The sequence below is a fragment of the Hypanus sabinus genome, chromosome 19 (assembly GCF_030144855.1).
Source record: "Hypanus sabinus isolate sHypSab1 chromosome 19, sHypSab1.hap1, whole genome shotgun sequence".
Taxonomy (NCBI): domain Eukaryota; kingdom Metazoa; phylum Chordata; class Chondrichthyes; order Myliobatiformes; family Dasyatidae; genus Hypanus; species Hypanus sabinus.
This window is the reverse complement of record NC_082724.1, coordinates 23,108,593-23,133,843: the sequence shown is the minus strand read 5'-3', so window position 1 is coordinate 23,133,843 and position 25,251 is coordinate 23,108,593. Positions and strand designations below refer to the sequence as shown.

General features: G+C 38.4%; 1 protein-coding gene across 7 annotated transcripts in view; it reads left to right on the top strand.

Moving 5' to 3' along the window:
* The window catches only part of LOC132377797 (ERC protein 2), a 782,782-nt gene that overhangs the window by 63,641 nt on the left and 693,890 nt on the right, over positions 1 to 25,251 (top strand). For all 7 annotated transcript variants that reach the window (XM_059944157.1, XM_059944160.1, XM_059944156.1 and 4 more), the window contains exon 5: positions 8,381 to 8,797. In XM_059944157.1, the coding sequence (XP_059800140.1) occupies positions 8,381 to 8,797 (417 nt within the window). The remainder of the gene's footprint in view (positions 1 to 8,380; positions 8,798 to 25,251) is intronic.

Sequence of the window (25,251 nt, the reverse complement as noted above, 5' to 3'; positions counted from 1 at the left end):
GGAAATACATGTTAGTAGAGAAGTGGTGTTAGGTAAATTGAAGGGATTAAAGGCAGATAAATCCCCAGGGCCAGATGGTCTGCATCCCAGAGTACTTAAGGAAGTAGCCCAAGAAATAGTGGATGCGTTGGTGATAATTTTTCAAAACTCCATAGATTCTGGATTAGTTCCTGAGGATTGGAGGGTGGCTAATGTAACCCCACTTTTTAAAAAAGGAGGGAGAGAGAAACCAGGGAATTATAGACATGTTAGTCTGACATCGATGGTGGGGAAAATGCTGGAGTCAGTTATCAAAGATGTGATAACAGCACATTTGGAAAGAGGTGAAATCATCAGACAAAGTCAGCATGGATTTGTGAAAGGAAAATCACATCTGATGAATCTTATAGGATTTTTTGAGGATGCGGCTGGTAGGGTGGATAGGGGAGAGCCAGTGGATGTGGTATATTTAGATTTTCAAAAGGCTTTTGACAAGGTCCTACACAGGAGATTAGTGTGCAAACTTAAAGCACACGGTATTGGGGGTATGGTATTGATGTGGATAGAGAATTGGTTGGCAGACAGGAAGCAAAGAGTGGGAGTAAACGGGACCTTTTCAGAATGGCAGGCAGTGACTAGTGGGGTACCGCAAGGCTCAGTGCTGGGATCCTAGTTGTTTACAATATATATGTTAATGATTTAGATGAGGGAATTAAATGCAGCAACTCCAAGTTTGCGGATGACACGAAGCTGGGCGGCGGTGTTAGCTGTGAGGAGGATTCTAAGAGGATGCAGGGTGACTTGGATAGGTTAGGTGAGTGGGCAAATTCATGGCAGATGCAATTTAATGTGGATAAATGTAAGGTTATCCACTTTGGTTGCAAGAACAGGAAAACAGATTATTATCTGTACGGTGGCCGATTAGGAAAAGGGGAGGTGCAACGAGACCTGGGTGTCATTGTACACCAGTCATTGAAGGTGGGCATGCAGGTACAGCAGGCGGTGAAAAAGGCAAATGGTATGTTGGCATTCATAGCAAAAGGATTTGAGTACAGCAGCAGGGAGGTTGTACTGCAGTTGTACAAGGCCTTGGTGAGACTGCACCTAGAATATTGTGTGCAGTTTTGGTCCCCTAATCTGAGGAAAGACATTCTTGCCATAGAGGGAGTACAGAGAAGTTTCACCAGATTGATTCCTGGGATGGCAGGACTTTCATATGAAGAAAGACTGGATCGACTAGGCTTATACTCACTGGAATTTAGAAGATTGAGGGGGGATCTTATTGAAACATATAAAATTCTAAAGGGATTGGACAGGCTAGATGCAGGAAGATTGTTTCCGATGTTGGGGAAGTCCAGAACGAGGGGTCACAGTTTAAGGATAAAGGGGAAGTCTTTTATGACCGAGATGAGGAAAAACTTCTTCACACAGAGGGTGGTGAATCTGTGGAATTCTCCGCCACTGGAAACAGTTCATGCCGGTGATTGGCTATATTTAAGAGGAAGTTGGATATGGCCCTTGTGGCTAAAGGGATCGGGGGATATGGAGAGAAAGCAGATACAGGGTTCTGAGTTGGATGATCAGCCATGATCATATTTAATGGCGGTGCAGGCTTGAAGGGCCAAATGGCCTACTCCTGCACCTATTTTCTATGTTTCTATGTTTCTAAAAGTAAAATTCTCATTCTCCCCGTGGCTGAAGTATTATGGAGTCTGAATTGATACTGTTTGAAGTCCATAATCCTATATGATTTAATTTTTAGTTTCTGGTAAGTACTAGGGTAGTATTACTTCAGCATTCAATTTATTTAAAGCATTATGTTGGTGTAATATGTTTTAGCATGAATATAATTGGAAATTTCAGTATAATTTTTAATACTCATTATGCTATCCATGTAACTAAAGACTTCCATGTTCTTTCTCCATCTTCTGTCCCTGACCAGCCACTCTCTTCCCCAATCTTTTCAGCACATTTTCAATTTCTCCATAATTTTCTAAGTCAGTTTTTTTTGGTGCTTTGGTTAACACAGGAATCAGATTTAAATATTAATCCTGCTCTGCATTCAACATGGTCACAGATAATCTTCCACTTCAATCCCAATTTCTTACCCAGTTCCAAGCCGTCATTCACAGGATTCTAGAGGTATCACAACCTTAAATATTCTCAAAGACTGAACATTTGGAGCCCCTGAAAGCCCCTGGCTATCAAATGGATAAATTTCACTTGACCTCACTTCTAAATGTTCAGCTTTTTAAACCGTGTCTGTCCCACTTGGTTTTAGACTCTATTTAAGGTAAACAACCTTCAGCGTCCATTCTGTCTTGTGTCTTCAGGCTTGTGTTTCCATGAAGTTACCTTTGCTTTCGAAGTATCAGAGTACAGGCCCATTCAAGATTATTTTGTCCTAGGACAGCTTTAACATTTTGGAATTAATCTAGAAAAAAAAGTTAGAAATTGTCTAGAAGGCAAGATTATATTTAGTGAGATGAGGAGACCATAACAGAACATAAGGCATAGAAACAGAATTAGACTATTCAGCCGATCAGGTCTGCTTCACCAATCCATCATGGCTAATTTATTATCCCTCTCAACCATCTTCTCTTGTCTTTACTCCATTGTAATATTGACACTTCTGACTTTAGCTTCTCCCTCTGAAGCTGCAGGGTGAATTCTATCATATTATAATCACAATCACCTTAGGATTCCTTCACTTTAAGCTCCCTAATAAAATCTGGTTCATTACATAACACCCAGTGTGGACTTGCCTTTTCCCTAGTGGGTTCAACCACATTCTGCTCTGAAAATGTACATGCTACATTGCTCTATTTAACTTGCATTCTAAGATGGGAAATGATTCCCACGTTAGAAAAGTTGGACCAATTTACTAGCACTCACTGTAAGGAGTCTTTTCTATACTGTTCCAGGAAGCTGCACACAAAGTGCTAGAAATCCATCATTCCCTCACTTGAGATTTACAATGCTTGTCATTTAAATTTTTATTCAGCAGCTCATCTGGAAAATTGCCTAGAACCATTGGTGTAGGTTAGAGATTGTCTTGGTGTATTAACTGTGACTTAATATTCCAAAAGAAAGATTATAGACCTGAGTGCCAGTCAAAGGAATTAAAGCACAGCATTTCAGCTGTCACACTCCGATAGACTACTGAGGGAGTGCTTTGTTATCAGATCTGAATTTTAGATCACACATTAAACTCCAGACCCTGTTGGTGTGGACTCGTGTAAATCAGGGATTTCCAACAAATTTCATGCCATGGACCAATACCATTAAGGGAGGGGTCCATGGATCCCAGGTTGGGAACCAGTGATGTAAAGGATCCTGTTGAAATGGATTGTTGTCGCCGATTACAGCCTAATCTCTGCTAGTCCCAGTTGCCTGCATTTGGCAATCCTCCAAGTCCTTTCCATCCATTGCCCTTTCTAAATGACTCTCAAATGTTGCATCTGTACCTGCTCTGACCATTGCGTCTGGTGGCTCATTCCAGTTACTCACTAACCTTGGTGTAAAGAACTTGCCTGTCAATTCTCTCTTAAATCTCTCTCCTATTATCTTGAATCTCTTCCTTCTATTTTGGATTCACCAACCTTGGGGAAAAAAAAAGTATAAATGTCCACCTTGTTCATACCCCTCGTAATTCTATAAATTTCATTGAATTTACCCTTTATTCTCCTACACTGTATTCCAAGGATGAAGATCCAGCATAGCCCTCTTCTCTATATAACTCAGGCCCTCAGGTAACATCCTTGTAAATCTCTTCTGCACCCTCTCCAGCTTGACAAAGTCTTTTCAATAACGGGCTGACTAAAATGGTTTAACTGCAACATAATGTCCTACTCCTAAACTCGGTACCCTGACTGATAAAGGCCAGCATGCCAAATGCCGTCTTTACCACCCTTTCCACATGCATAGCCACTTTCAGCAAACTTTTCATTTGTACTCTGAAGTTCTTCTATTCCACAACACTCATCAGTACCCTGATATTCACTGCATAGGTTCTTCCCTGGTTTGCCTGTCCAATATGTATCACCTAACCCTTACCAAAGTTGTAAACCATTTGTTATTCCTTATCCCATTTTCCTAAATGATAAAGATTTCTTAATAGTCCATTGTAACTTGCTCCACTATCAACGGGACACCCCTGTTGTTGCTGAAAGTATGGGACATGAACCTGCAACGTGCATCAAGGTTGTGATAATTTTGACAGTTGGCCAAGCCTCTGCATTGAAGTGCATCCCAACTGTTCTATAAGGATCCTAATTGGGATAAGTTTCTGTGTTGACACCTCTATCCAAAACAAAATGAGTAGACAAGAGAAAGGTTTGAGAAGTCTGAATTGATATTGCAACCAATCCAAAACAAAATGAGTAGACAAGAGAAAGGTTTGAGAAATCTGAATTGATATTGCACCTTTCAACAACCCAAAGGCCTTCAGTCTGTGGAGTGCTTTTGGAGTCCATTTGAAGCAGTGGGTTGCCTTGTTTGTCATCTTTTGGTTTAAAAATGTCATTCATGTGATGCTAAAGGAGAGTGAGCTGATACTTCTGTCTCTTCTCCAAGACAGCTTTTAATTTTTATTTTGCTGTGTAAAACTCTTATTGGCATTGATTGTGTGTAACCAGCCTAAATTAATATTTTTCTTAAAATGATAGTAAAACTTTGATTCATCTGCTGTCGATTGTACAGTAATTCTGACAGTTCAGCATTCATTGCTGATACCACCACTTTCCACAAAATGCTATGGCCTAACAGAATCATGCTGCCTCAAAGTACTGTTGTTCCCTTTAAACTCAATGGGTTCTCTGGAAAACATATGATATTGTGAAATACCTAAAATACTCTATTAAAAAGTGTTCAAAATAGTAATTTGAATAGCATGCAATAGTGCAGAATGTCTGTCAGTGTGACACCACCCAAGTGTGCTGGATTAGTGAAATTTTATTCAGCATACTAACCTCATTCCTCCTATAACATGGAAAATCTCCCCTCCCCACACTTCTGCTATTCATTTGTATTTCTGCTGGACCCTGATTAACTTCCCTAAACTCATACAGATGTTCTCTCAAGTTGCCACCTCATTCTTGTCGATTCATTGTTTCTTGCTCCAGTGATCAAACCAGGAACATTATTCTCTGTATTCCAGGCTTTTTAAAGAGTAGTACTCCCTATTGATGTGCTCTAATCTTACACATATAATGATTGCCTTGAAAATATTGTCTGCTGCTTGGTGTTTTGTGTTCATTTACTGCAGTACAGCACTGCTTTTAATTGCTCTGCATCTGCTTTTGTTTTTGCAAATTGAATGTCATTTGGTCCTGAATACCAGCCTGGAACTGACTGCAGAAAACATTCTGATCTGTTCTAATGTTTGCCAAGCAGAGGCCCAAAGCTTTGTTATAAGGAGAAATGTCCACAGATTGCTTTTTTAAAGACGTCTTTGTATACTTCCAAGTGATAGCAGTAGTATTTTGATAAGAATTAAACTGACTATCCACCTCTCCAAAACAAAATCAATAACGACACAGTAAGTGCTCGTGTCTCCTTCATGAGGAGACATTCAAAGGCATTTTATGTTAAATTACTAAAATTGGCTGAATTGAATTATTGAAATATTGAATCAAAAATTTAATGCACTTAAAATTCCTTATTTTCCACTGAGTTAAAGTAAATGACTTTGAAGGTATAGGAGTATGAAATACTGTGTAACTCTATAGTGCCATCTTATTGAATCATAAAGAAGACAGGATGAGCTGAATGACCTACTACCATATTTTATTCTTATGTACTGTGTTATGCCAATGGTCCCCATTTGTTTGTAATTTTCCTTGTGGACACTGTAACATTATAATTTTCTGTCTGTCTTTGGGACAGGAAAACCTATTTTGCTTGAAATCTTAAATCACTAGTCATGCAACCTAGCTTTCCTTGATCTATGGATAAGTTATATTTTCATTGTTTTCCTCTATAAGTGCTCATTTATTAGTTTGGCTGAAGTTACCCAGTGAAATTAGTGTGTTTAATTAAACTTCATTTGTGAGATTCAAGATTGTTTAGTGAGTGTAGCTGTCTCATTTTAGATTGATGTATGTTCATACCGAAAATATTTTTGAATTGAGTTATAAAACAATTCATTTACGGTGTGGAGAGGGTTGAGCAAGTTGATTGAATCAGAAAGTAATCATTGAATCTAGCTATTTTGATGAAAACATCGATCTGAAATTGGTTCTGTCTTTCTTCAAGGTGTTGCCTTTAGATGATTAAAATTCAGTAATGTTAAAAAGATTTCCCTCCTAAGATTAGGTTTTCAATTGAAAGTTTACAGGTTTGACGTATTATTTTGTCATTTTAATGTTTTGGATATTTTTTCTTGTCTGCTATTGCCGAGATGATTTGATGAAAAATGGCATGAGCTAAACCATAAATGACCAAGAATATTGCTACATATTTCATTGGTTATAGGAATGTAGGAAATTTCCAAAGAAGAATTGAATCAGAACTGTTAATGTGATGTAGTGTTTTAGCAAATGACATAAAAATTATGGTGATTGGACACTGTTTATCTTTTACCTGATACTTAATTTTAGTTCCTCCCATATCCTGCTGGAAATATTGGCTATCATTCTGACCTTAAATCCCTTTCTCCCTTCTGTGCTGATGTTTTGATAATTGCTGTGTAAATGAAACGTGGGTTGATTTCTATGTATTTTCAATCTTTCTTCTAATCTTGCTGGATATCTGAACCAAGTTGGAATTTTGTTTAATGGGGGAGTCTGAGACATAGCTCTTATCTCATTGACCCACAATAATAATAGTAATAAAAAGTGCATCACAATTTTCAATTTAATAGTCCCTACTTTGTGCATTTTATTATTGCACTCCAGTTTTATATGAGAGGATTTTGTTTGGTAATACTATATACATAAAACCATTTGTTTTAATCTAAAATTTCCTGTTTATCTTTATTTAAAGCTATAAATAATTTTCTGAATTAAAACTGAAAACATCTTGTGAAGTCTGCCATTTTTCCTGAACTAAAATAATTTTATCATTTTAGTGATAGAACTATCAAAAAATCTGGATCTTGCCGAGTCTGGCAAAACATTTTGTGATTGACCCATTTGCCAAGCTTAACGTTGAATTCTGCTTTGTAATCAATTGCTTGCTGTTGACTGATCTTTTTGCTGAGCTCTTTTAGCTTTCATGCTGTTGGCTTGCAGTATTTCTGCTTGCATTCTTTGTATCCATTTGTTGATTTGCTACATTCTTTTTTTATTTATCATGCTGTTCAGCCTTTGGATGCAAGAAGATCAAAGGTTTGTGTTATGTTTGCAACAGGTTTGTTTGCACAACATAAAATAATGCAGTTTGCTTTTTCTCTTGTTTTGGTGATGTGTGGTGCTTTGTGATTAATTTGTATTTTGCTTTATACAAGAATAAATGTTGATGCTTTAATTGTTTTAATTGGTAAGTGTATTAGATTACGCCTTTCAGTGATGAGTTCCCAGTACAAAAGACCTTTCACTTGAATGCAGTACCAGTAATTTTTATATTTACCATCTGCATAATTGGTTATTGAGGAGATCTATAACAATATAATTGATCCCAAAAAAATTCCTCCTTTAAAAATTGGAATATCTGAATAAGAATGTTTAGGTGTAATCTAACGTTGCATCATTTCTGTATTTTTAGTACCATATTTGTAGGCAATAAATTATACTGGAACCTGAATCAAATATTATAATATGGTGCTGTTAAAACAAAAAGAATCAACTCAATTTCCAACTCATTTCCAGAAGCAAAGAAACATTCATTATGAGATTGGAATAAGTATTTGCCATCAAATATGGTACTTTAGTTGAGAATATGTCTATGGAAATAGTTTAATGGAAATGTGAGGAATATTCATGTATTTTGAATGATTCTATTTTACATGCCAATACTTTTACAAACTGGACCAGAGGGGGGAAATTCTTATGGAAATTAAAGTTGTATTCTAAATATAGAAAATGTAACTGCCTATTTCCACCTGCTATAAAAACAATATTTAATACATTTGACAGCATACAAAATATGTCGTAAATACAAATTAATTTTAATGATAAATTCTTTTCAATTCTAACTATAACATTTTTCAAGTATAGAAAATGTGAATGTGAAATAAGATTTTGAGGTATAAGTTATTTTATGTAATTCATATTTCCTGAGGTGTTTTGTTGAAATATTGTTATCTGTTCTCCCAAATTGTAAGGAAATGGATTCTTTTAAATGAAATAACATTTGGCAAGCAGCTTATAAATTAGATTTAAATTTAGTTTATATTTAGTTTCTAGGCTGTTCAAGAATTTTGTAAAGAAATTTTTATAAATTTATTTTATATTTTCTGTAGCATCTACAATTAACCATTCAAGCATTGCAAGATGAACTTCGAACACAGAGAGATCTTAATCATCTTCTTCAGCAGGAGAATGTTAACAGAGGTGCCGAGCACTATACCATTGAGCTCACGGAGGAAAACTTCCGTAGGTTGCAGGCAGAGCATGAACGTCAAGCCAAAGAGCTATTTCTTTTGAGAAAGACTCTGGAAGAAATGGAGTTGAGGATTGAAACACAGAAGCAGACGTTGAATGCAAGAGATGAGTCAATTAAGAAACTGCTAGAAATGCTACAGAACAAGGGATTGCCCTCCAAATCTATGGAAGAGGAACATGAGAAAAGTCGGAGAATATCTGAGGCAGAGTCTCAGGTGAATCATCTGGAGGTACTACTGGACCAAAAAGAGAAAGAAAATATTCAGCTTAGAGAGGTAAGATAATTTGTTTTATTGAATAATATTTTTTTCTACTAAAGCATTGATTTGTTACTTTATATAATCTTGTAAGTTAATTGCTATACCAATAATTGGAGCGAAAAAACTGCAAGCAGTACAAATCGTAAAGCAAATCAACACAGAGGAAGGAATCATTATAACAACATTAGGGTGAGAAAAAGAATCAACTTTTGAGATTAAGGACAATTTCATCAGAAAACAAAAAATGAGAGTTTGTTTGGTTGCTGAGAGGGAGAAAAGAGAAAAAAATTGTGATTAGTATGGAGACCAATGTTGTAATGGTAAGTTAGAGATAGAAACTCAAAAAAAAATATTGGAACAGGGGTACAAGTACAAATGTAGATATGATAAATAGAGTGGCTATCTGATATTAAGTCCCATAGATTTCAATGAAGATGAGGTACTATCAGTTAAACATATGCTGGCCATTGTTGGAGCAATGAAGGAGGCCGAAAAGCAACTCAGAATGTGAGTAGAGCATTGGCTTATAGTGACGGGCAATTGAGCCCCCGGGCTGTCTTTGCAGATGAATTGGAGAAGTTCTGTAAAGTGGTCATCCGACCTGTGCTAGTTTACATAGAGTTGGACACCGACGTAATGCAAAAATTTGGATAGACCTCTGAGATCAAAACAGACCTTTCACCTATGAGGACTAGGTTTAAGTCTCCTAATGACAAGAGTTCAATGTGCAATTAATTGTCCAATGTAATCTCCAAACATGATGTGCATACTACAAGTATCTCTAATGGCCCTTCATTATATAACCTACATGTCTTTAAAATGGATGGAACAGTATGGGATTATGAATTTATTTTGTGTATATTGTAAGATTATTTAATTGATTACATCTTGATGTGCATCCCCTGATAATACTAAAACTTTAAGCATCTTGGCAGTACTAGAGCAAAAATGCTCAGGACAGTTTATAAAAGTTATGAATTTCTAGTCTATAAACCAGTACATGAGTGCACCATGTTCCTGTTTATTTCACATTTTGAGTATTAATGGTTAGTGTGAGGCTTTTTTTCATCTTACTTTTTCCTGTTGCTTACTTTGCAAAGTAATATTCTCTTTCTACTAAAATAATGTGCAATTTTTAGCTGAGGTGTTAGTTCAACTTTTAACAACTGGAAGTGAAATAAACTGAAGCTGGTTTCCTGCTTTTTGTTTGAAGTCAGAATGCTTCAAAAAGATGGGTGGGGGAGATTTTGTACCAGAAGACACTGTTGACCCACATTTAATGATGGGTCACGTACGTGCTCAATGACTCTGCTCTGTACGATTGACCTCACAATCTACCCCGTTAAGATCTTGCACTTTATTGTTTACCTGCACTGCACTTCATTCTGTAGCTTTTCAACTTTATCCTGCATTGTTAGTACATTAAGGTAGTGCAAAGTAAAACAGTATATCATGATTTGACCTGTGTGAAAGTATGCAAGGCTAGCTTTTCGCTACATCTTGGTAGATGTGACGATAAACTAATTCGAATCCTGTTAGGATGAGCTAGAGGATCAGGTATGTAGACAAATGAGAGAATGAGGGAGTGGGGGGGGGAGGGGAGGGGGGAGGGAAGAGAGAGAGAGAGAGAGAGAGAGAAGTTGCATGGTAAACTAGGAGGGAAGGGGATATCAGCTTTTGCGATATTAACAGGGATTACCTTGGTGTGATATTCTTAAAAGTGGTAGGATTTTAATGTGTATCCTGGAGAGCCTATAGAGCCAGTGTGTAGATAATCTACTGGAGAAGGGGTAGTACTGAGCCTAATCTTATAGAATGTAAATGGGCAAATGGTGAAGTATAATTGGAAGAACATTTTGGTGATGGTGATGATAACTTTGTGGGTTTCAAGATAGTTAGAGGTGATCTAGAAAATAAGGTCCTGAATTGGAGAAGATGGGGTCTGGCAAAAGTGGACTGGGAGTAGAAATTTGCAGGTAAGTTGTTAGAGGGAGATCCTGTCAGACTAATTTAATTTTTTTTGAAGAGTATCCAATGTATTGATGAGGGAAGTGTTGTTGATGTACTTTTCAGTGAGGCGTATCACATGAGAAATTGGTGCAAGGTGTTGGAGTCTATGGTATTCAAGGCTGGTTAGCAAATAGATTTGAAATTAATTTGGGAATGGGGTCTGGGATTGGTTTTGTGATTGTAAGATGGTGGCCAGTGGTGTACCACTGGGTTTGGTGATGGCAATTTTTCTGATTGTTAAATAAACTTTAGATATGAATGCAAAATATATGATTAGAAAGTTCACAGATTATATGGATATTGGTGATTTTGTTGATAGTGAGGAGATAGTTTTAGGCTGATACTATCAATTGTTAAGATGGGCAAAGAAATGGCAGATGGAATTTAATCCTGATAAATGTGAGGTGATGCACTTTGAGTGGATTAATGAAGGTAAATTATATAAAATCATTTCCCAGGGAATATTGAGGAATAGAGAGATTTTGGTGTGCAAGTCCAGAGATCCCCAAAAGAGGTGATGAAAGTATATAGCATATTTTTAGCAAAATGCATTCGAGAATGAAACCTTTGCTACAAGTTTGCAAAATTTTTAAGCTCAAATACAAGCCTCAGATGCTGTAAATCTAAAATAAAACAAAGAATGTTAAAAATACTCAGCACCTCAGACCACATTTGCAGGAAGAGAAATAGAATAGAATTGTCTATTAGGTCGATGACCCTTTGTTGGAATTTCGTCTTTGGTCTGAAACCATAACTTAATTTCTCTTCCTGCAGATATATAGTATAGCTCTGCAAAGTATTTCTAGCATCTTCTGCTGCTATAACTATTTAAAAACTAACTTGCTTTCCTTGGAAAGGAGGAGGTTGAGGGAGTATAGATACAGTAAGGTAGAAAAAGAACTTCCCTTCATAGCAGAGATGTTTGAAACTGGAAGATCTAGGTTTAGGGTAAGGAATGAGTAATTTAAAGGAGATTTGAGGAAATTTTTTTTCCACCCAGTATGCCTTTAGAACCTGGAAAACACTGCTGAGGTGGAGGCACAACACAATGAAACATATACTGGGATATAAGCATCAATAAAATTGAATAGCTCCTTTAGTACTTTGCAATGAGACAGATGGGACATAGTGGATTATAAATCTGCCATAGCTTTGTGCATCTAGAATATGCGATTTCTTCTGGTTGATTTCATGTGACTGCTGCAAGTCTAAGACTTAATTTGCTTTTATTTACCTTATTCTATTGAAACCAAAAGCGTGGTTCACCCATTTTTACCTTGAAATTGTAGATACGTTTGTATTTGAGGCACTGAAGTAGCTGTGTCCTCGGAGGCTGGTTGCTACCAGAAAGTGTTTTTTGTCATGCTTTCCTTTGTAAATATCTACTTCAAAGTGGTTCAGCAGATGGGGACAAGAACATTTTTTAGAGAGTTCTCCAATGTGAGAAATTTTAAATTGTATTATGGGAACATGCAATTTGTATACATTAAAGTACTTCTGATTAAAGCAAGTTTTTGTTAAAGTTTGTACAGAGACACTAGATGGCACTTATGTTCATATTTATCCCTGCATTCTAAAGATTTCAAAGTACAAAATTTCTTTGTTTGCAAACTGAATAGGTTTATAGCTTTTCAAATGTCATATTTTTCTTTGTAAGGGTTTCTGATTTTTTAAGGATTTCTGTTAGCTATTTGAATTAGGGTTTTAAAGAAATCTAATGTATTTCAGTTCTGTGCTTTTAAACGCCATTTCCCTTTTGCGTGTTTTGTACCTGTAATCATGAATAAGTAAATGTAAAAGAGGACTTAAAGCAACTGCGTTTAGTATTAAGGTAACATTTGACTTATTTTGGAACAGGGTCAGTGAGGGTTAAAAGTAAATCTTCACAAGCGTGACACAAGTTGATCTAATCGGGTTCTTGTGTCCCAGTCATTCCAGCCACAAGGTGCCGCTGCAGGACATCCTGAGGAAATCGTGAACCTACTATCTTTTTTTCATTAATAACCTTGTTTCCCACCTTCTTCCCTTCCTTGTTCCTGTCTTTATAAGGTGAGGAGTAAAGCTAAAGGATGACTATTCCACAATTATGAACTCTCTTCATCTAGAAATGAAGTGTGGCATGGTAGTGTATCATTTAGCGTATTGTCTTACACCACCAGTAATTGGGGTTCAATTCTTGCTGCCGTCTGTTAAGTAGTTTGTATGTTCTCCCAATGACCTCATGGCTTTTCTGCAGGTGCTTTGGTTTCCTTGTTCATTCCAAAGACTTGTGGATTAGTTAGTTGTGGGCATGCTATCTTGGCACTGGATGCATGGTGATGCTTGTGGGCTGCACCCATTATGTACTATGACTGTATTGGTCATTGACAGAGATGGAGGATTTCTCACTGTGTGTTTTGACATACATCTGAAAACTAAAGCTGAACATTAATCTTTAAATGGCTCTTGCCAACATGCAGCAGGAACTAAGCAGCATCCAGATTAGGCCCTCTATGTGTCACAAAGGTACCAGATGATCCCAAAAAAAGAATGCTTATTGTGCTTAATGAATTAATGACTTTCCTTTCACTAAGATCTTAAAAAAAACACAATGAAATCAGTGTGACCACAGTTGAGCATGGATCATTCGTTTGGGAAATGTGATTTACAAAACCACAGGATAGGTAATATTTATTGCTTCTTATTCAGTGTTTGCATTCTTTTGCTTTGTAGAAGAATACTCTTTAGCTAGGTACAGAATTATGCTTAATGCCTTCATTTTGAAGAAATAGGAACAAACAAAATTGTGAAAGTAAATTTGTCATATGCCATACTGTTTTGTTGTGTGCTGAGATGTAAACTTCAGTGTACAAATTGATGTAGAATTAATTGCATTATGCTTGTGTTAATTGATTAGATCCAATCTCAGGACATCAAATTAATCTGTTCATCCTTTCTCCTGTGTAAGTATATTCATTTTCTATATCTGGATGTCACCAATTTTAGCATTTATTTCCATCCCCAATTGCTCTTGTGAGAGGGAGGTTAGAATTGGTTATTGTCACATGTACTGATTTGGTGAAAAGCTTTTTTTACATAAAGATCAGATCATTACACAATACATTGAGAAGAAGGTATTAAAACTAAAAATAGGAAATAGTTCAACAGTTGCAGAGAGTGCAGGTAAACAATAAGGTGCAAAATTATAATAAGATAGATTGTGAGGTCAAAAGTCCTTTATCATACTAAGGAACTATATTTAATACTCTTACAACTGCCAGATAGAAGCTACTCGAGTTTGGTGGTACATGCTTTCCGGCTTTTGCATATCCTGCGTGATGGAAGAGGGAAGAAGAGAAAATGCCCAGGGTCGGTGGAGTCTTTGATTGTGCTGAATGCAGTACTGAGGCAGTGAGAAGCTGTAGACAGAGTCCTTTTTCGGTTTTAATGATGTGCTAAGCTGCGTCCACAGATCAATGCAGTTCTGTTCATGTGCAGACTAGCAAGCCGTTATGTATCTGGATAGGATGCTTTCTATAATGCATCGGTAGAAGTTGGTAAAGGTCAACAGAGACATGCCAAGGTTCTTCAACCTCTTGAGAAAGTAGAAGCATGGTGTCTACGTGGTTGGATCGGGACAGGTTATTTGTGATGTTCACTGCTAGGAACTTGAAACTCTCAACCTCAACTCCATTGATGCAGACAGGAACATGTGCTGAGGTCACTTCCTGAGGTCAATGACCAAATATTTTGCTGACATTGAGAGAATGGATGTTGTCATGACACCATGTTTCTAAGCTCTCTAGCTATTTTCTGTACTCCGATTCATCATTATTTGAGGTATGGCCCACTACTGTGGTATCATCTGAAAACAGAGTTTGAGGAGAATTTGGCCATGCGGCCATGAGTGTAGAAGGAGTAGGGATCTGAAGACACAACCTTGTGGAGTACCAGTGTATGTTGACCTTTTACCTTCAACTTGAACAGAGCTTCCACAGTGTTGTTGGGTAGTGAGCTCTGAGATTTAGAACCAGCAATGATGAAGGACTGGCAAAATATCTGCATGTCAGAATGGTGCATGACTCTGAGGGAAACTTGTAGATGGTGGTGTTCACATGTGTCTGTTGTGCTTGTGCATCTTGGTAATTGAGGTTATGGGTTTGGCAGATGGTTTTGGAATAACTTTGGCAATTAAATGAAATGCATTTTGTAGATGGCCCCCACTTCAACTACAATGTGCTAGTGTTTGAGGGAATGATGTTTGGGCTGATGAATGGGGTATTTGTTAATTGGAGTGCTTTATCTTCTGTTATGTTGACCTCAAGAGTTCTTCATGCTGCATTCAGGGAGTATATCTTAAAATTCCTGCTTTTCTTTATTGCATGGAGATGGTTGAAGGGCTTAGGGTGTGAGTAGGTGAATTGTTAACTGGTCTGGTTGAGCTTCTGATCAATGGTGAATACCCAGAAAGCATAATGGGTGAATTTGTGATGGAAATGCCTCTTATTATCAAGAGTAGGAGGTTAGATTCTCTTGAGGGAAGATAATTATTGCCTGCCATTTTCATGATGCAAATGTTACTTGTAACTTATTAACCCATGCTGAATGTTGTGTAGGTCTTGCTGCAAAGAGGTATGGGCAATTTGTTGCAAATGGAACTGAGTGTTGTGAAATCTCAGCAAACTTTCCCATTTCTGGATGGTTGTAAGGAGATCATTGAAGCAGCTGAAGATGGTTGGGCGGTGGAAACTGCCCTGAGAAACTTTTGCAATTATGTCCTGGCATTGGAATGAATGATCTCTGACAACCACAACTATCTTCTTTGAGTGAAGTATGGCCCCAACCATGGGACTATTTTTTGTTGCTCATTAACTCAATGGTCTCTTTGTCTTGATGTCCTATTTAGTCAGATGTTGCTATGATGTGAAGATCAGTCCATCTCACTTCACCCTTGGAATTCAGCTCTTTATTTGAAACAAGGCTGTGCGGCAAAGTGGTCCTGGTGAACCCCCACATGAGCATGTGTGAGTAGGTTATTGGTGAATACTGTATGTGATAACACTGTCCCTGATAGTTCCATCACCTTGCTAATTCATTTGCTGGGCCTTGCCATCATTGAAGATGGAGGTAAATTGGAATGTTCTCTTTCTGTGAGTTATTTAATTGATCATCTCTATTCATAAGTGAATGGGATAGGACTGCCAAGCTTTGATTTGATCATTTTTATGATGATGCTAGCTTAGTTTGATCTGTGAAATGGTATCCATTGTTTTCACTTCTCTTGGCTGGGACCTCATTATATCTGGTATACCTTCTGCACTCTTCATTGAAACCCAGGTTAATCACTTGGATTGATGGTAATCACAGATGAGAGACAGCTGAACTGAGCAATGTGGTTACATTGGTAGATGCATTTCCCCTGTGGCTGATGGTCTGCTGCATCTTGTGGATGCTGAACTGCTGGATCTGTCCTGGCGCTGTATTAATTATCAGGTTTTTAATGCCACGATGGAGGCATTTCTGCTGTGAAGGTGGGACCCTCTTCACAAGGTCTATAAAGTTGACAGTTCTAACAAATTACCATGGGTGATGCATCTGCTGTAGGTGGATTGATGAGGTATATTATTTGTCTATGCTTACTCGGCCTGCTGCAGGCTCAGTCTGGCCAGGACTAGAATACAAGACCATAAGACACAGGATGTCTTGTTGTCTAGGAACAGAATTAGACCATTTGGTCCATCAGGTTTGTTCTGCCATTCGATCATGATGTCAGAATAACGGGACATCCCTTTAAACCCAAGGCGAGGAGGAGTTTCTTCCCCCAGAGGGTGATTTAGGAAGCCAAGTCATTGAGGGCACTTAAGGCAGAGAACATCACAAGATGGCGATGCACGTGGTCACAGAGGCCACTCTGGTTCTCGTCAACAGTGAAATTTCTGGTCCTGTTCATCTTTTGTATGGCCAGAAACTCTGCTGATCACAGATAACTCTAAAATTTGCAAGGCCACATCACTAGCGAGTGGAATAACAAAGGACGAATGTGGGGAGCGGACCCTTGCTCTGTGCTGCAGTCTACTTCATTTACTCACGGAGGTGGCCATTGTAACTGATGAATCTGCAACTTCGAAGCCACTCACTGTCAATGTCTTTATTGCTGCTAGTGACTTCAATCATGCCAGCTTACCAACAGTCCTGCCAAAGTTCCACCAGTGTGGCAACTTCACAACCAGAGGAGCGAAGATATTAAACCTGGTTTATTACAGCATTTGTGGAGCCTACAAGGCCATCCCCTGCTCTCACCTCGGATACTCAGACCACATATCCAGTTTACTAATCCCTGCATACAGACCGCTGGTTAAATGAGTCAAACCATTTTACAGGGAGATCAGGACCTTGCCAGAAGGTAATATCTCAGCACCATAGAATGGCTTCAAAAGCATGGACTGGGACATATTAAGGGAGGTGGCTAATTACAATCATCATTTTTTATAATGGCAATCATGGCTAATTACAAATGCTGATATGACAATCATTGATGAATATGCGGGACTGGTGATTGGCTACATAGGAAAATGCATTGGGGACGTTACCGTGATTAATCACTGCACTGCCACGGCAAACCAGAAACCAAGGCTGAATGCTTAAGGATCGCGATGTTGCCTTCAGATCAGGGGACAGGGCAGCCCTTAATGTTGGCAAGAGCTGGGCACTCCACACAATCAGGAAGGCAAGGTGTGAGAACGCACAGAAAATTCACAGACACCTTTTGTAACACCAGGGACATGTGGTTCAAGTGACAAAGTATGCAAACCATAACCAATTACAAGTCCACCTTGCGTGTCAGTGACAGCAATGCCTCTCTTTGTGCTGTTGAGAGAGTGAAGAATACAAAGTTCCTTGGTGTGCACGTAATGGATGATTGAACTTGGACTCAGAATACCTCCTCACTAGTCAGGAAGGCACAGCAGTGTCTATGCTTTCAGAGGAGTTTGAGGTGTGCTAGGCTCCCCGACCCCACTTTAAAAACTCTCTACAGAAGCACCACGGAGAGTATCCTGTCTGGCTGCATCATTGTATGGTATAGTAGCTGCAAGGCATTGTACTGTAAAACCCTGCCTAGGATAGTAGAAACCTCTGAGAGGGTCATTAGGGTCTTTCTCCCTCCTACTTGTGATATTTATTGGACACATTGCAGTTGAAGCACCTGAATCCTGCTGAGGATCCCTACCCATCCAATCTCTTTGACCCACCACTGTCAGGAAGGAGGTACAGAAGCACCAGGTCTCGGACTGCTAGACTAGTTAACAGCTTCTTCCCTCAGGTCATGAGACGAATGAGTACCCTGCAACCATTGAGGCCTCCTCACTAGGAAAGTGAGCTGTTTACTGGTTACCTGTGCAGCGCACTGCACCCATAGTGAATTATATTTATTTATGGTAATATTTTGGTTCATGTATCATATGTTTTATGAGTGCGCTCTGTTCCAGAGCAATGCTGTCTTGTTTTGTTGTTTATATAGGCAGATGACATAAAATTTGAACTTGAATGAGAGGTCCTTGATTGATAAGGGATATGAGTTACAAGGAAAAGGCTGGAGAATGGCGTTAAGGGGAAAAGGAATCAGCTATGAGTAAATGGTGTAACTGTTCTGATAATCCAAAGGCCTACATCTGCCTCTTGGTTATGGTTTTATGTCTCTCAGGATTCAGCTGTTTTTGGCTACTATGTCACTTTCGGTGAAGGACATTAAGGTTACCAATGCAAAGTACATTTTTTTGTGTTTGCTTCTTTCTTCCTGCTGAATATAATTCAACATGGAAGACCAATGATTCATCAACTGAGGGAGGAAGTAATTAATATGATTTTATCTTTCACTTATTTTTTCCATCAAGTTAAAAGCACATAAAGTTATTTTTATATCCTTGTAAAATGCATTTGTCTTCAATTATAGAGATTTAAAAGCAGATATAAGGTCTTTGATAAGAGTGGAATATCAAGAAGTCATCAGGATCTGTGGCCTGAATTTCAGATACAATTTGGGATTGGTCTGCTTTGCTGATGGCCTTGGGAAGATCAGATTAATGAAGCCATACACATTAACTGTAGCCATATTATGGACTAAATCAAGCATAGTCTGGTTCATTTCTTTTGATTAATCACCATATTTTACAATTAACTCTACTGTGTGTTGGAAAGATTAAATAACTTACTGCATTCTGAAAAATAATCAAAAAATATAATAATGATACTTAGCATTTTTTTCATTAGTGAGAATGGATGGGAAGGCTCAAGTTTAAGATGGTCATAAAGATATTAGCAGAAACTTTTTTTTAATCGAGTGAGTTTGGAGTTCTTTTCCACAATGATTTATACATTATCCAAAATTGAATTGGATAGTTTGGAAGAAAAGAATGTTCAAAAATACATAGAACAGGATTCAACTTGATGGCATTTGTACCTGAACAAAATTTTCATGTTGAAGTTATCTCTGCTGCACCAGTCTTGGATTATAGTTTATCAGTTCATTTTATGAAGATAGGTGTAATCTTGCATATTTCTTAAAAAACCAAAATATTCTCCCTGTGATGTTGGCCCTTGCACTGTACAAAGTATTTACATTTGCCCTTAAGCACAGGTCCAGGGTCATCAACACATCTGTTGTATGTCAGTGTACGTGCTCCATACGAGTCTCCACCCAGTCAAATTCCCCTGATAGCTTTGCATTTAATTTTCTCGACTAGGTTCTCATTTCTTTTGCTGTAGTCCCTGAATGCGTCAAATGAAAGCAATTCTTTCCTGCTTTCTTCTCATGCTCTTGTTCTTCATCCATTTGGGAGATTTGTTCATTTTTATTTCAGCAAATAGTAATTGTGTTATGACAATTCAGATTATGGAAGTTCACTCTTAGGCAGTTTTCAAATCACCACCCAGAAATATGAAATAAAGAATTAAATTTACTCAGACTGTGTATGTATGGAGTAGGGGGTGGAATGGGGAAATAAATTAACACATTTTCCCAGTTTGTTTTTAAGCACTCAGTGCAATGGACAAAAAGATGAATGATGGGGAGCAGCAACATCTGTGACCTGCTCCTTAAAGTAATCCCTTGGCCTTTACTCCACTTTAACTAACTCCCTGTGCTTTAACCCATTGCCATTCCCCCACCAAACTCCCCCTCCACTAGCTTTCTCCCATGAAGCCTAATCCTTGAATCCCATCTGTTTTCCAGATATCCTGTCAAATATTGAAAGGTCTAGATAAGGTGGATGTGGCGAGCATGTTTCCTATAGTGAGGGAGTCTAGGACCAGAGGGCAGACCCTCAGAATAGAGGGATGTCCATTTAGAACAGAGATGAGGAGGAATTTGTTTAGCCAGAGAGTAGTAAATCTGTAGAATTCAAATCATTAGGAAGAGGTGACATAGGGTCAGAAGGTGTTGAATCATTGTGGATAGAGCTAAGGAACTGCAGGGGTAAAAAGACCCTGTTGGGAGTTGTGTGTAGACCCCCAAACAGTAGTTAGGATGTGGCCTACAAATTACAGCAGCAGATAGAAAATGCATGTCAAAAGGGCAATATTAAGTAGCCATGGGGGATTTCAATATACAGGTAGATTGGGAAAATCAGGTTGGTGTTAGATTGCAGGAGGGAGAATTTCTAGAGTGCCTACCATATGGCTTTTTAGAGCAGCTCGTAGTTGAACCCACTGAGGGATCAACTATTCTGGATTTGGTGTTGTGGAATCAGCTGCAATTGAGCTTAAATTAAAAGAACCTGTGGGGACAAGTGATCATAATATGATTGAATTCACCCTGAAATTTGAGACGAAGAAGCTAAAGTCAGATGCCTCAGTATATTCAAAAGGAAAGATAACACAACAGTGGTTAACAAGAGAAGTCAAAGCCAAAGAGAGGGCATATAATAGAGCAAGCATTAGTGGGAAGTTAATGATCGGGAAACTTTTAAAAACCAACAAAAGGCAACAAAAAATGTCATTAAGAAGGTAAAGATGGAATACAAAATTAAACTAGCCAATAATATTAAAGAAGATACCAAAATTTTCTTCAGGTACATAAAGTGTAAAAGAGAGGTGAGAGTGGATAATAGGCTGCTAGAGAGGTAGTAATGGGGGACGAACTGAATTAGTATTTTGCTTCACTGTGGAAGACGCTAGCAAGATGGTGGAAGTTCCAGGTGTCAGTGGTCATGAAGTTTCTTGGGAAACTGAAAGGTATGAAGTCACCTGGATCAGATGGGGTACACCCCAAGGTTCTGAAAAAGGTGGCTGAAATGATTGTGGAGGCATTAGTAATGATCTAGTAAAGAATCACTAGAATCTGGAATGGTTCTGGAAGACTGGAAAATTGAAAATGTCATTCCACTCCTTAAGAAGGGAGAAGCAGAAGAAAGGAAACTATAGGCCAGTTAGTCTGACCTCAATGGTTGGGAAGATCTTGCAATCGATTACTGAGGATGAGATTTTGGGGTACTTGGAGGCATAAGATGAAATAAGCCGTAGTCAGCATGGTTTTGTTATGAATGTACCACAGCTCTGAGGGGCTGAAGGAGCGGGAGCAGCCCCCTCCTTCCGGAGAATCGCAAGATCGCTATTAATTCGGGACTCGGAAGTGAGAGACAATGCAACGGTTTTGACCATTTGTTCTTAGAGGCACCTGTGTCACATGCAAGTCCCGGCTACGTGACAACTACCATGAACCTGAACACCCTCGGGCCATGTGGGGGTGGAGATTGCATCCCCTACTTTGATGGACAGCTACAACTCTGCAAGTAAAGATAAAAGCGGACTGCAGGAGGCAGTACCCCAGCGATGCACCAGAGGAACTTGCTCGCTCAACGCTCCTGGGAGAGCTGGAAGCCACTCAACGCCACGTGTGCTCCTAACTCCTTTGCCTGGGGAGCGGGTGGCTGATACCACCGAGAAGGACTTCGAACTAACAACGGGGAAAACAACGCTCCCCTGATTTTTAACAGGGTGGTCAAAAAGATACGGGCAAGTCTTCTTTTCGTTCTCACCGATTCCTCTAAGACACGTGACACCCAGCAATTCCTCGAAAGACTTTTGAATGACTCTTTAGATTTCCAATGGACATAAAAATATTATCCCCTAGACAACAGCCGAGATTAATGATGATTATGACTATATCCGGGCTTTAGATTGCGTATTTGTGATGTGCATTATCTGAATGTTTGCATTAACCTTACTTTTGTGCCCTTTATAAATAAAAAACGTTCGAAAATAGTGACATCAGACTTCAACAGACCTCTCTATCTTTGCTGGTAAGTTATCCAGTTACGGGATACGTAACAGTTTCTTCAAGGGAAAATCTTGCCGGGTAAATCTGCTGGAATTCTTTGAAGAAATAACAAGCAGGATAGACAAAGGAGAATTGGTTGACATTGATTACTTAGATTTTCAGAAGGCCTTTGACAAGGTGCCACACATGAGGCTGTTTAAACTGTGAGCTCATGGTATTACAGGAATGATTCTAGCATGGTTAAAGCAGTGGCTGATTGGCAAGAGGCAGAGAGTAGGAATAAGTGGAGCCTTTTTTGGCTGGCTGCTGATGACTAGTGGTTTTTCACAGAGGTCTGTGTTGGGACTGATTCTTTTTATGTTATTTGTCAAAGATTTGGATGATGGAATTAAAGGCTTTGTTGCAAAGTTTGTAAGCAATATGAAGATAGATGGAGAGGTAGTGCTGAGGTTACAGAATAATTTAGATTAGGAGATAGGCAAAGAAATGGCAGATGAAATAGTGTGATGAAGTATATGGTCATGCACTTAGGTAGAAGAAGTGGAGATGTTGACTCCTTTCTAAGTTGTGAGAAAATACAAAAAACTAAGTACAAAGGGACTTGGAAGTTCTTGTGCAGGATTCCCTAAAGGTTAATTTTTAGGTTGAGAAGGCAAAAGTGTTGTTAGTATTTATTTCAGAAGGACTAGAAAATAGAAGCAAGAAAGTAACAATGAGACTTTATAAAGCACCTGTGAGGCCTCACTTGGAGTATTGTGAGCAGTTTTGGGCCCCTTATCTAAAACTGGGGAGGATTCGAAGGAGGTTCATGAAAATGATTCCAGGATTGAATGGCTTATCATATGAAGAGTGTTTGATGGCTTGGGGCCTGTATTCACTAGCATTCAGAAGAATGAGGGGTGACCTGATTTAAACCTATTGAATGGTGAAAGGCCTTGATAGATTGGATGTGGAGAGGATGTTTCCTGTGGTGGGAGAGTCTAAGACCAGGGGACACAGTTTCAGAATAGAGGGGTGTCCTTTAGAGTGGAGGTGAGGAGGAATTTATTTAGCCAGAGAGTGACGAATCTGTGGAAATCTTGGCCACAGGCAGCTGTGGAGGCCAGCTCTTTATGTACATTTAAGGCAAAGGTTGAATGATTCTTGATTGCTTAGGGCTTGAAGGGATATGGGAAGAAGGTAGAAGATTGCAGCTGAGAGGAAAATTGGATCAGCTATGATGAAATACTGGAGCGGACTTGATGGGCCAAATGGCCTAATTCTACTCCTATATCTTATGGTCTTGTGTAATTCATTGTGATGGACAGCTGTGGAGATCAGGTCATTTAATGCGGAGGTTGATATATTTTTGAGTAGTCGGGTGTCAAATGTTATGGGGAGAAGGTAAGAGAAGGGGTTTGAGAGGGATAATAAATCAGCCAAGATATAGTGGCAGAGTAGACCTGATTCTTCTCCTATGTCTTATGATCTTATGGACATGAGTGCTTCAGCTATCCTCTGCTTAAATTAAAACACCAGAGGGTGTTGAACCTGAAGAATTCATTGCCATGGACGGCTGTGGAGGTCAAGTCATTGGATATATTTAATCCAGAGGGTGATAGGTTCTTGATTATTCTGGAGTCAAAGGTTAATGAGAGAAAACAGGAGAATGGAGTTGAGAGGGATAAAAAATCATCTGTGATTGAATGGCAGAGCAGACTTGATGGGGTGAATGACCTAATTCTGCTCCTATGTCTTATGGTTCTGTAGTACTATATTCCCACTTCCTGATTCCATTCCTAATGCACAAACTTTGCGTGTCAGAGAAGATTCTTCTCAGGTGAAACAAGTGGCAGTCCCTTACTCTGAGATATTCATTCGCATGTGCATGGACTGGAGAGGGCTAAGCAAAGAAAGAACTCAACTGTAACTGCTAACATAATAGTATAAACAAATTGGATCGCCACACAGCATTGAGTGACTAAAAATAAAAACTGACTCAATCTGCAGTTTTTTTGTATGCACTTTGCCTGTCTTCTGAGTCCAATGTTCACCTCCGCTGTTAAATAACAGTGGTGGGTCACTTGGTAATCCTTCTAATGCAGATGACAATGAGAGAAAACAGCACCCAGGAATATATCTCCAATTATGACTTGGGATTTGATAAGTAAAGGGAACTACATCACAGAAAATTGGAATACAGGCCATTTTCTAGGAAAGGAGTTGCCTGACCTGATGTCTGGTCTTCATGGAAATTTCTAGACCAGATTTTTCTTTTTGCGTTTACCTTTTAGATTCTTGTCCTGCCTTGAATTCAGTTTTCAAGTTCACTTATCATAGCAGTACAAGGGGTTATCACCTCTGTGGATTTTTTTTAAACTTTATGAATGGTACATTTTCCTCTTGGTTCATTTTGCAAGTGAATGCTTTGAGATTGAAGCAGTGTTTCAGCTTCTGGCACATACTTATTTAACTTATTAATGGATCTTCTCAATTTGTCTTCAAAATTCCAAATATTAAGGCAATAGAGGATTACAGAAACTTTTTACTTCAAACAATCAAAGCCAAAAAAACTACTTTTGCAAAACCTTTCCTTTACAAAAATGATTATTTTGATATTTGACTTGTTTGGAATTCGTCTTGTACAAAAATGCATAATTCAATGCTTCACTAAGGAGGACTGTGTATAATTAATATATGTCAACTTTATATTTGTGTCGGACATTAATTACATTTAAAGTAAATTGTTTAAACTTCCTGTGATGAAATCCAGTTGTAATTTTGTAATGCTGAAGTGTACCATGCAATCTATAGATTAAATTTACTAAACTTTTTTTCCATGGTATAAATATATATTTTGAAAAGGCCAAGCCTTTTAAAATTTCTAATTTTTCATGGTCTATTTTCATTGATACTAATTTAAAAGTAACTGTTACTGCCTTCATTCATCATTACACATTATCCTTGATAATTCTCTCCATTTCGCCACTCTCAGTTACAGAACGTTGGTTGTGTTATTTCTGCTAAGCTCGTTTCTTTTTAGTTCAAAGCTCTTGTCAGTGCTTAACAAGCCCAAAGTTAATTAACTTGATCACCCTCTGTATGAATATTAATATATTTCTTTTGGCATTCCATTTCTTTGACATGCTCTGCCTGAACGTTACACTCTCACAGGTTCTTCCAATGCCTGGCCCCTCCTTTTCAAACTAAGCAAATATTCTGAAGG